We start from the raw sequence: 12,606 nt of genomic DNA, 5'->3' as shown, positions 1-12,606 counted from the left end.
CGAATTGAACTGACTGCGAGACTGCGGAAGAACGGTAATTAAATCTATATTAATCATCTCCCATTTCCATACAGGCAACTTAATTTCTTGAAACAATCCACCAGTCCTCAAGTGCTCCACATTCACTTGCTGACACACCATGCACTTAGCCACATAATCGGCCATATCTCATTTTATGTTATTCCACCAGTAGATTTTTTCAATTTATAGTACATCTTTATCGAACAGAGATGAACCGTATACCTCGACTCATGAGCCTCATCTAAGATCTTCTTTCTTAGGCCATCAACATTAGGAACACATAACCTACTTTAGTATATCAGGATACCATTACCACCAATCTCAAAAGCCATCACTTTCTACTGACCCACATCATCCTTGATCCACATCAAGATAGGATCCAAAACTTGTTTCTCTTTCACCTTAGTACCAAGAGATGACTTTACCACCTCTTGCATAATCACATCTCTATCCGCAGAGTCTAAAAGTAGAACCCCAAGATTTGTCAAATAGTGAATATCCTTCACAAAACCTGATTTATCCTCATCAACATGATATAAGATACTGATGGACAATCTTCTAAGAGCATTAGTAACCACGTTAGATTTAATTGGGTGATAGTGCAGACTCATGTCATAATTCTTAAGCAACTCAAACCATCTCCTCTTTCTGAGATTCAACTACTTCTGGGTGAACACATACTGCAAGATCATATGATCAGAATAAATGTCAACATGAACTCCATACAAGTAGTGGCAACAGATCTTTAAAGCAAACACCACAATCGACAACTCCAAATCATAGGTCGAATAATTTTTATCATGGACCTTTAACTGTCTAGAAGAATACGCCACCACCTTACCATGCGACATCAGAACACAACCCAATCCTACACGAGATGCATCACAATAAATCACGAAGATATCAGTACCCTTGGGCAGGGTCAAAATAGGAGCCAAAGTCAGCTTATCCTTCAAATTCTCAAGAATACCCTCACAAGCATCCGACTACAAGAACTTTACCTTTTTTGGGGTCAACTTAGTCAATGGAGCAGTAATCGAAGAAAAGCTCTCCACAAACCTCCTATAATAACTGACTAAACCCAAGAAGCTTCAAACATTGATTAGAGTCGTAGGTCTAGGCCACTTCTTAACCACCATAAATTCCTGTGGATCCACCATGATCCCTTCATTAGAAACAACATGACCTAAAAAAGTAACAACATTCAACCAGAACTCATACTTTGAGAACTTAGAATACAACCGTTGATCCTTAAGGGTCTGCACACTATACGAAGGTGATCTACATAATCCGACTCACACTTCACGTACTCTAGAATATAATCTATAAGCACTATCACAAAAAAATCTAAGAAATGATAGACTACATGATTCATAAGATCCATAAATGTTGTCGGAGCATTAGTCAAACCGAAGGATATCATCAAAACTCAAAATGACCTTATCTAGTTTGAAAAGTAGTTTTAGATATATCCACCTCCCTAATCTTCAACTAATGATAACTCGAACGAAGGTCAATCTTAGAGAAGTACTTAAAACCCTGAAGCTGATCAAATAGGTCATAAATTCTAGGAAGAGGATACTTATTCTTCACTGTTACCTTATTCAACTGGTGGTAATCTATACATATTTAAAGGAACCAATCCTTCTTACGCACGAAAAACATAGGGTTACCCCACGGGGATATACTAGGATGAATAAATCTCTTATCTAAAATATCTTTCAACTACTCCTTAAGTTCTTTCAACTCAGTTGGAGACATTCTATTAGGAGGGATAGATATAGGATGAGTGTTCGGAAGAAGATCAATCTCAAAATCATTCTCCCTATCAGGAGAAACACCAAGAAGATCATCGAGGAACACTTTAGGAAACTCACAGACCATGGGGACAGATTGTAATGAAGGACCCTCCGAATTAGAATCTTTAACTCAGACCAAGTGATAGAGACATCCCTTGAAAATCAACTTTTAGGCTCTGAGATAAGATATGAACTTTCTATTAGGCCTTAAGAAACTGCCTTCCCACTCAATCATCGGTTCATTCGAGAATTGGAAATGACCCTTTGAGTCCGACAATCTAGAGAGACATAACACAAATGGAGCTAATCCATCCCCAAGATAACGTTTAAATCGATCATATCTAATTCTATCAATTCTACTAAGGTCTCTCGATCATAGATAGATATCACGTAATCCATATAAACCCTTCTAGAAAGCACAGAATCACCCACTGGGTGGACACAAAAAAGGGATCCGAAATACTCTCAGGTTTAAAATCAAAATGAACAGCCACGTACAGGGTCACATAAAAAAATAAAGACCCCAAATTAAGAAGACAATACACATCATGGGAAAAGAGTTATAACATACCAGTGACAACATCTAGAGATGCCTCGGATTCCTAGCGAGTGGTAAGAGCATAAAGACAATTTCGACAAATGCCAAAGCCAGAAGTAGCACCCTTTGGTATAGGAGCCGAGGATGTGGCAACTAGAGCCTTATTAGCCCCAGTAGCAACCTTGACTAAGGTATAATCATGTTGTAGGTGGCTATACTTAAAGCACTTATTTCTCCCTTCCTCTCAAAATCCATGATGCACCTTCTCACAAAATCAGCAAGAGAGATAAGATGGGGTTGACTGAGCTCCACTAGCCTGAGACTAAGCACCTAGTTCGCTAGGACTATCAATGTTCTGGAAGAGATGATCACTAAACGGCTTAGGATATGAAGCACTAAATGTAGAATAAGAACCATAATTGCCCTACTTTTTCTTAGAATATTTTCCACCATCTCTACCACTATTCTGATAACCTCCATCTTGATTTGAATATAGAAATTTCTTACTCTGCCTTTCCCCTATCTCTGATTGCTTCTTCTTTTCCTCCTTAACCTATTGCATATACACCACAAGTTGAGATATATCCATATTTTTTTTTCAACAAAGTAGCCTTGCTCTCCAAAATTAGATCGTAGGACAACCTTAAAGCAAATTTCCTCATTCTAGCCCTCATGCTAGACACTAGCTCAGAAGCATAAAGGGATAACTAGTGAAATTTCAAGGCATACTCTTTCACAATCATCCTACCCTATTTTAGATTCACAAACTCCCCAGCTTTAGCCTCCCTGAACTCTTGAAAAAAGAAATAATCTAGAAAGGCCCCCAAAAACTCATCCCATAGTGCCAACTCTACGTCATCACCCCTAGATTGATCCCACTCCTTATACAACTGATATGACACATCCTTCAACTGGTACGCGGTAAAATTAATACTGTTAGAGTCAGAAGCATGCATCATATAAAAAAATTTTCTATCTCATCAATGAAATTTTGATTAATCCTCTTTGACCTTCGAACCAGTGAAAATCAGAGAACTCAACCTCATAAATTGGCCAACTCTAGTGACCTCAGAAGATGGAGCTATAGAAACAGCACGCTCAGTATAAGAGGACACTAATTGGGTAAACAAATGGATCGACTAGCAAAACTCAACATTCGACACATCATCCTGAGGTGTTCGAGGAGGGCTAGGTGGAATCAATGGAACTCCACGAGAGCAATCATGAGTTGGACCCCCAAACTGGGTATGAACTTCATAAACAAGACGATTTATGTCCACATTATCCCCAAGGGAGACTGAAGAGTTTCCACGAGCATCAGATCATCTTGGAGGCATGATCTAAAATGCGAACAAATGGGGATTAGAGGAGATTCAAGACCTTAGACTCTATAGCCCGAAATAGAACAACACGAAAGGGAAATATTCCAAAATGTCTCATAGTCTCTCTGTTATAAGTATCGCGCTCTACACATCCATAAAAGAGACTCTACGTGACTCGGCTTTATGGACACCCAATGACACCAAACCTAGGCTTTGATACCAACTTTGTTATAATCCAAACCCGAGTCTGGCTGTGACGTGTATCTCAAGTCCACCGTGAATCGGAGACCACCTCTTTTGCCTAGACAATCAGAATGTAATAGCAACTGTTGAATTCTAAACATATAATAAAATAGAGTAAATAGTGACTCAAAAGTCTATAAATATCAATAATTGAAACCCATCCACACTAATATCCATAAACCCTCTATATAACCAGTCAAGTGACCCTATGACTCATAAGGTCCAAGTTGTAGTCAAGACAGAAACACTTGGAGCACACACTGGTTTGGCTACGAATAGGACCATACAACTCGTTTTGAGTCTTTACGACTCGTAACCACCAGTCGTAGTCAAGGCAGTAACATAAGGCTAGCACACTGGTCTGTCTACAATTGTGTCCTTAAGACTGGCAATGACACGTTACGACTCGTAAAGAGTGTCGCAGTCTAGGAAGTGAGTTTAAAAAACTTAGAAATTTTTCAAGGACCAAAATTCGAGGTGTTTCAAAATGAGAGGTAAAAGTTTCTTATCTAATCCAATAGTAGATGCATACAATCCTTCCAAGACTAATGATGAATTGACAGATTTATTCAAGAGGACAAATTGATCACCCAAGACTACAAGCTCAATTTCTGATCCAAGAAGGAGTATTGAAAATATGTCTCAAAAGTAAGGTAGATAACAATTAACAGTTTTAAATTATTAGAGTTCTGTGTGGCTTAAGCTTAGGAATTAATTATCTCTTTGTTATTTGAATTTAAATTTAGTTGCTTATTTTTATATTTTTTAATTAAAAATTTAGCTATAAATATATGTTTTTGAGATATTAATAAAGCAATTTTCTTTGACAATACAATTGTAGCATTTTTGTCCATCTTTCTCTGTTATTTTTTTAACTTCAAAGCTAAAAACCAACAAGAATAATGTAAAATATGGTGTGTTAGTAATGCTTGTATTAGTAATGTTTAAGTTAATTATGCTTGCATTAGTTATGCTTATATTTTTCTTATGCAATATTTGGTTTGATGTATTAAAAATAATATGAATTACATAGTCTCTAAAAAAGTAATTTTTTTACAAAAATACCCTCTATATATTTTAGAAAGGATGCCGGGAAATTTTTGAGGGATAATTGTTTCTTTAATCATGCTAATGCATGCATTAGATCCATTACATTACTAGTGTCATGAATTTTGAGGTATTAGTGATACACATCTCAATACACAATAAAGTGTATTACTAACGTCTTACATTAGTGATACATAGGCTAAAAAATATACCAAATAAGGTACTAGTAATACACAAGACTAATGCATGCATTATTCTTTTTAATACATTCTACCAAACGATCCCTTACAGTGTTGCTGCAGTGGCTCAATTATAATTGGATAGTGTCTATAAATTACATGAGTTGCCTCAAACAATTGTTAGTTATAGAGATGTGGTCTTCCTCAACAAGTTCCGGCAGTCACTTTTTAAATGCAGTGGGTTCAGTTGCATCACCCCCACTGTCTACCATCCTCAGTCTGATGGACAAGTTTGAAGTGGTTAATAAGTGTACTGAAAGTTGCTTGATGTGCATGCGTATTCACAGATCTAAAGATTGGGTCCACTAGCTACCTTCGGCTGAGTGGTGGTATAACATCACTTATCACTCTGCTACTCAGTTCACTCTGTTTGAGATCCTATATGGTCAGAAACCACCTACTCATATACCTTATATTACCTATACTTCACTGGTTGAGAAGGCTAGACAAAGTAATATTCGGCTACTTAAGCACCATTTGGCAGTTGCTCAATCTCGAATGAAAGCACAAGATAATAAGAAAAGGTCTTTCAGGGAACTTATAGAACAAAAGCTATAATCAAAGTTTTAGCTTGTTTTATTTAATGAAATCCTATTGGTGTATATCATGATTTTTACACCTTCTGAATAAGATGGTATTCCACACTAAATTCCGCATTCTTAACTTCCACGTTTTACAATGTATTTTTATCTATATACGTATGTAGAACCAAGTTCACCCCTCTTGAATCGTGTTGGTGCGCTAAACTAGCAGAGATACAAAAGATTTCCTTTTCCGAACGTGAAACAGTTTAATACCGCCATTGTATTTTTCTGTAAAGCAATTGATGAACAGCTTGACTTCCTGCAAAGATCTGATTCCTCATACATTCAACCAAGTGGCCAATAATCCAAACAAGTAGGGTTTCGCAAAATTACATTCAAGTGACTAAACAAGGGTAAACTGATTTCTTTGCCTCTCAAGAGGAAAATCAATTTTGTAAAAAATTGCAGCGCCACACCTGATTTTTTTTTACTGATACAACACATACTAATAGACAATTATATTATAGGATGCATAATGCAATTATACCATGAACCACCATCCCTAGGCTAGCTGTTCATACACTATGGCTTTTATTCTTTTTCTTCTTTGTGTATATCACATATACCAGAGTTTCAGTAATTCTTTTCATGTCCCCCCAAGACACAAATTTGCAGACAGCCAGCGACAAATTTCATCAGTCTCTTCAGGAATTGTGTAGTGACCAAGCCTATTGAAGGAACAAAAAGAAGACTTGCCATGAATCTTGAGAAACATCTGAAGGTTACCATATAAACTAAACAAAAAAGGCAGAAATGTATAGATACCCCTCATAAGTCCTCAAGGTTAGATTCCAAAAACCAGATGAGCTTAAAATTCTTGCAGATTTTTCGCCATGTTGATATGCAATGACGTCATCACCTAAAACAAGAACCATTATGTATTCTGTTAAGGTTCAGATCCAACTTCATATTCAATGGCATAACTCTGTGGCATAAAGAGGAGTACAACAGCAAGAGTGCAAGTCTTCCAGTCGACAACTATGACCAACCAAAATCAGTCATGTGGAATATCAGGGACTTGATATCTCCTTTTTCCTAAAATTCCAAATCCATGGCAACTAACAGTCCAACACACAAGAATAGTAGGGGATTTTTCTTTGTTTTTTGTAGAGTTTGACAAAATGACACTCATCTTTGAGACCTCCTCTTTGTATGGTAACAACAGAAGGCTCCACATTTAGAGACATGGAAACTACAGGAGATGTTGCATAGAACTTCCCAAATGACTGATGCTATATCTAGAGAGATTTGGAAATTATTTAGAATGTAAATTAATGATCTCCAAGCCTTTTAGACAGTGCTTTTTTTTTTTTTGTTTTTTGACAAGTCAGACATGTTAACTAGCTCAGAAGCTAGGAACTAAGGGCTTCCTCAATCTTTGCAGGAAAAAATCTGGACAGACATGACATCCTAGCAATATGATTAATCTAAAAGCTATTTGTTGAAAATATTCATGGGTAAGGGAAAAAAAAAAACATAGAAAACAAGTTATGATTGTACTACAACCTATCTCGAGATATACTTGTAGTTCAAACCACTTCACAGTTGCTTCAATTAATTCATGTCTTAAGAATTACAAAAATTTCTTCCAAACTGTGAACCTCTACAAATAGCCAGTGTGTCCTTAAACTTACAAGCTACTAGCTAGTGAAACAGGGGCAAAACATTGTGATATAAAAACAAATTTAGGTCACTTCTATGTCCTCTCAACCAACCTTTCCACCGGTTGAGATTTATCAAAAGAGGAAAAACTATTATATTTATCAAGATGTTAATCAGAGTATAAGTATCCAGAGGAGGTCCTGTAATAGCATTTTCTCATACAAAGCTCAGAGCAAGACACTCCACTAACCCATATTATCTACAACAACAACATACCCAGTTTATTCCCACATAGTGGGGCCTGGGGAGGGTAAAGTGTACGCAATCCATGCCACTACCTCCGGAGAAGTAGAGAGGTTGTTTCCAATAGACCCCTGACTTAGGACAAATAACTGTATAGCAAACACAACATAAAAGCATATAAACTAATTCAGTATGCAAAATAAACTAACACTGCTAGCTAATACAAGAAACAATACAACCACAAGATAATACTATAAACTATCTATTCGAACTCATAGATATCACCAAAAGGCCACGAACAAGGAACTCCAGATGCAAACCAAAGTACTCTTCCCTACTGTTACAAACGCACTCCCACCCCTTAACCCTCTACCCTAATACGCATCCTCAACACCTTCCTATCAAGGGTCACCCCAGAAAGGTGATTCTAACCCTAAATATCTAGGCACAGAGAGCTCAATGTAAGAATAATGGAAAATATGCTGATACCCAACATTATGTGGCTTTTATTTTTCTCAAAAAAAAAAAAAAAGACTTAGGAGGCCAAGAACTAGACCCATTAGGACATCAAAAGGTATCGGAATCTCAGGTAGACAACCAACAAATGGCGGGAATTCACATGAGTAACAACCGAGCAGGTCCTTCATATATTTGCATTGTGAAAAGCTAATATATACTAAAAAACTGAAGGTTAGACGGTCTTTAAGACTCCAAAAGTTGGAAAGCATGCAATGGAAGTACCAGTTCCATGACAGAGCAAAATTGGCAAAGATGCTGCACGCCTTCCAGCATCATCCACTCCTTCCATTCGGTGCCTTAATGTCCTGGAAAAACAAACTATAAGGGGAACATATTCCATCGGAACAAAAGCAGCAGGTATCTCTAAGCAATAAAGTTTTACCTTGCACAAGGAAGCCAGCCACTAAGGCCAACAACTGCACTCAGGTTCACTCGATAAGGGCTTCCATTACCATACTGCCTGAATGCATGGCATGTGGCTGAATAAAGAGCAGTTGCAGCTCCCATGCTGAATCCTCCAACACATAGTTTCACTGAAGATGAAAAAGAGTTACAGACAGATATTCTATGATTAACTGCCACGCCAGATATCAACTTACAGTGAATTCAAACAGTATACAATATATGCTGATGAAATTATTTTCTACATATATGATGTTTGAAGCACCAGTTTCATCCTGCATAAGATTTTATGGCACATATTGATTCTAAAAAGTTGAAAAAAGAAACATACCATCAGCTGGCTCTGTTGATAAGAGATTTGCAACATGTGCGGCAGAAAAATCTAAGCCCTCCAAATCATCAGGAGCATTTTCTGAAATATCCCCTACATCAAACCCTATAATAATTCAAGTTAATAGATCCTCTATGGTTTATCTTTATTGGTAGATAAGCAAAAGATACTGAACAGTGAGAGTAAAACATTGCTAATCAAGATTCAAGCATACAACAATATAGAATATATGCTTATGAACAAACGGAAAACCACATTGGTTCTGAAAATAACGCTTACAAGCAGTGCAGGGAAATCCACCAAAGGCAGCAATTGGACGAGTAGGAGCAGTTGGGCAAATCCATTTCACCTGCACACCATTTAAGAAGGAAAGATACCAACAAGTCACAACAAATAAATTTCTCTAAATTTAGAGAAATCACCCATCTAAAATAACCCTGCATAGACTGAATACATCTTTACATTAGGAAGTGGAAGGCTCTCAAGAAGCTGGGACCAGCTGCAAAGTAGATAAAAAATACAAGTTAGCAACAGCTTGCAGTAGCTAATTAAGAAAGATAATACAAGTTGGACTTAAATATGAAACATAAAGTTGCAAGAAAAGAGCTGACAGCATTATGCATGATATGTGAAAATACTGTACAGTTAAAGAAACAACTTGGAAATTAGTGACATTTAGCTTAGGGACCACAAAATAATCTGGAGCACCAAAATATGAAAAGGCTGTTGAAATGGACAAATTAGACTACATTTTAAATATGAAAGTTTATGGGCCTAATCTTAGTTTTAGTAACACCAAATTAGTCGCAGACATTGTGAATGATTTACTTTATCTTGTTTTGTTTAATTGGTTTACAGGAAAATCAGGAGGTGAACAAGTGGTCCCTGGTTCAACATCTGGAAGCCTGATCCCCAAGAATCAAGTAAATGATCAAAAGGACGACTCATTCATAGCTAACACAGGCTTTATTATATTGGACAGCAGGGAGCAAGGTAGGGCCAAGTCGGCAGACAATTACATTATTTATACATGATAAAATTATTTCTTATGTGTATATAGTAGAGGCTTAACCACTTTATCTTCTTCATGCGTTTACTTCATATTTTGAACCCCTCAATGAAAATCCTGACTCCGCCATTGTGGGACAGAATAGAGACTGAACAAATCAGACTTGAGCAACATATGGACTACAAACAGTACCTCACTCTACCTCACCTTGAAAAGCGTAATACAGGTTATACTAGAGCCTGATAGTGCAGGCATTTAAGAACATTATGTAACAGCTGAAACAAAATATTTCATAATTTAATCAGTAAAATCATATATCAATCAACAATTTCTGTGACAGTCTTTATCGTGGCAAAAGCACAACTAATGCTTAAGAATAGAAGAAGTACCTTGAGCCATTATCACCTAAACCATGTAGCCAAATAATAGTGGCCTCGTGCTTTCCTCTGGGCCTAACAACATGAGTTCTCCCAAATTGCAATGGTGTACGAGTTGTTCCGCTACCTAAACATCGCAACGTCAACCTTTTGTTCAAAACAGTTAGTACTTAAAATAGTAAATCAGATTTTAGAGAGATTCTTAGTCTTTTGCGCATCACGAAAATGAAAAAAGTAACCCACCAGAACCTGCTGTAGAGTCATTGAAGCTCATTGCTATACCCCCAAGAAAGTAAAATTTAGTATCACACTTGCACCTATTGAAAAGTGCTCCTGCAATGCCAATAATCAACATTAAGCACCTCTACTTATAACCCTACAAAAAGGGGGAAAATGGAATACAACCATGAATCTTCATAGATGAGACTTGGCTTACACCAGTTACACTTTGTCTATGTTTACCTACATACTTATCACAAAGAGAAAGGTAGTACCACTGAAAGGATGTCAGAAAGGGCAGCAAGCAGCAATAAAGCTCCTGTTATACGGTCCGGAAAAGGGCCTAACCAAAAGGATATATCGTATGCAGCCTCACTTTACATATCTACAAGAGGCTGTCTCCACGGATCTACGCAGCCTTACCTTACATTTCTGCAAGAGGCAATTCCACAGCTTGACTGTGACCTCCTGTTACGTGACAAAAACTTTACCAGTTACTCCAAGATTCCCTTCTCATCAAAGAGGGGCCAAAAAGCAATTAACTTTATGACTTATGAGCAAAGAATACATATGAATAAATGACCTGGTAAACCGTTGCGATGCAACATTTCAAAGAATCAATGCTTCTACACATTTCGACAAAAAGGAAAAAGCAAATCAAGAATATATTTTTGCAGAAAAGATATTCCTATTTTTTTTCAAAATCAAGATTGAATATAAGCATTAACAAAATATACAACCTCTTTACATTTTCATGTTCTTCTGATAAACAAAGTCATTACCCATTTAAGCAAATTCCCAGAAAAAAAAAATACTATAGCAATTTGGGTTCACGGGTAAGAAAAACTAAATAAAAGGGTTTAAGGTTTTTGCACCGACCTGCGCTTGGGGTTTAAGATTGAAAAACAACAAAAAGTTGACAGGCTTTTTGTTGGCAGCACTGTGTCTGTGTGTAGATGTGTGGTCATTGCTCTTTTTGTCTTTGCTCTCCTTTTACTGTTTTACATCTTTTTCTTACACTGCTCAGTGCTCAAAGAAAAAACACTAGTTTAATTTAGACGAGTTAACTCTTTCCACAAATTTTACAGTGTGAGAAAAATCATTTTTTTTATTACTGCTGAAATACAATAATAATAAACTCAGTGTATTCCCACCTAGTGGGGTCTGAGGGGGTAAGATGTATGCAGTCCATACCTCTACCTCTGAAGAAGTAGAAAGGTTGTTTCCGATAGACCCCCGGCTCAAGACACGAGATACCACACAAACACATAGTAAAGCACAGCACAAGAAATTTGGGAATTACATTCAAGATTAATCTCATGTAGATTTCCTAAATTTAATTTGGGAAAAAATTCATGAGCCATCAAGTGGCAAAAGAAAAATGTACAAAAGAAGGCTTAGTTGATGGAGTATTCAAGTATGTTGGGGTTTTGGGTTATAGGTGACAAAAGAGTTTTAAAATGAGGTATAGGTGACACAAGTCTTAATAATTGAGTGTATGTGATAATTTTATTATAGATTAAGAAAGTTGACAAGTTTGAAAAATAACCCACAAGTTTTTTAATTTACACTTTGATCTAAATATTAGTTAATATAACAGGAAACGGAGGGAAAAGGTTTGTTTCTCTCTCTTCTCACGTTGTTTTTTTTTTCTCTCTTCACGATTATTGTTGTTCATTGTTGCTGCTGCTTTATTCATCATCTTTTGCTTCATTATCATTATCTTCTACTTCATTATCATCTTCATTTTCTTCTTCTCGAACATTGTTGTTGTTGTTGTTACTGCTACTGTTGTAGTTAGGTCAAATTTTGTTTCCTACATCACTTTCACTTTGCCATTACTTCATAGGTGACTTTGGTAAGTAAAATTATGATTTTTATTCGAATTTGTCATTTGGGTACACAGTTACTGCTGTTTTTTCTAACAATGGATAGAACCCGATCATGAATCCAATATAAGTGTCTATAGGTGACTTTGGTAAGTAAAATTATGATTTTTATTTGAATTTGTCATCTGGGTACACAGTTACTGTTGTTTTTTTTTCAACAATGGATAGAACCCTATCATGAATCCAACATAAGTGTCTATAATTTAAACAGATCACTCATCT

At 36.6% G+C, this 12,606-nt stretch overlaps 1 protein-coding gene across 17 annotated transcripts; it reads right to left on the bottom strand.

Moving 5' to 3' along the window:
• Positions 1-6,049: 6,049 nt before the first annotated feature.
• On the bottom strand, positions 6,050-11,526 carry LOC107839030 (acyl-protein thioesterase 1 homolog 1). Of its 17 annotated transcripts, XM_047395599.1 has the most exons (11): positions 11,375-11,498; positions 10,682-10,963; positions 10,520-10,609; positions 10,289-10,403; positions 9,353-9,389; positions 9,170-9,239; positions 8,891-8,995; positions 8,540-8,690; positions 8,380-8,462; positions 6,559-6,652; positions 6,050-6,461 (listed from the first exon to the last, which is right to left on the bottom strand). In XM_047395599.1, exons 2-11 carry the CDS (start codon positions 10,692-10,694, stop codon positions 6,380-6,382), a joined length of 840 nt encoding a protein of 279 aa, XP_047251555.1. In that variant the 5' UTR covers positions 10,695-10,963; positions 11,375-11,498; the 3' UTR covers positions 6,050-6,379. The 17 variants fall into 17 exon arrangements, with proteins under 17 accessions (XP_047251555.1, XP_016537851.1, XP_047251562.1 ...); XM_016682365.2 differs by lacking the exon at positions 10,682-10,963 and having other exon boundaries at positions 11,375-11,526; XM_047395606.1 differs by lacking the exon at positions 10,682-10,963 and having other exon boundaries at positions 10,526-10,609; positions 11,375-11,526.
• Between the last annotated feature and the right edge of the window lie 1,080 nt (positions 11,527-12,606).

The sequence above is a fragment of the Capsicum annuum genome, chromosome 8 (genome assembly GCF_002878395.1).
Source record: "Capsicum annuum cultivar UCD-10X-F1 chromosome 8, UCD10Xv1.1, whole genome shotgun sequence".
Taxonomy (NCBI): domain Eukaryota; kingdom Viridiplantae; phylum Streptophyta; class Magnoliopsida; order Solanales; family Solanaceae; genus Capsicum; species Capsicum annuum.
Note: the sequence above shows the minus strand (reverse complement) of the source record. Positions and strands in the feature narration are given on the sequence as shown.

Bases quoted from the DNA above. Each gene is read 5' to 3' on its own strand.
- LOC107839030 (XM_047395596.1), bottom strand. From the start codon at position 11,103: ATGTTGCATCGCAACGGTTTACCAG. The intron at 10,610-11,078 runs GTCATTTATTCA...TTGGCATTGCAG, and splicing joins GCATCGCAACGGTTTACCAG to GAGCACTTTTCAATAGGTGC. The intron at 9,240-9,352 runs GTAAAGATGTAT...AATGGTGTGCAG, and splicing joins AGAGCCTTCCACTTCCTAAT to GTGAAATGGATTTGCCCAAC.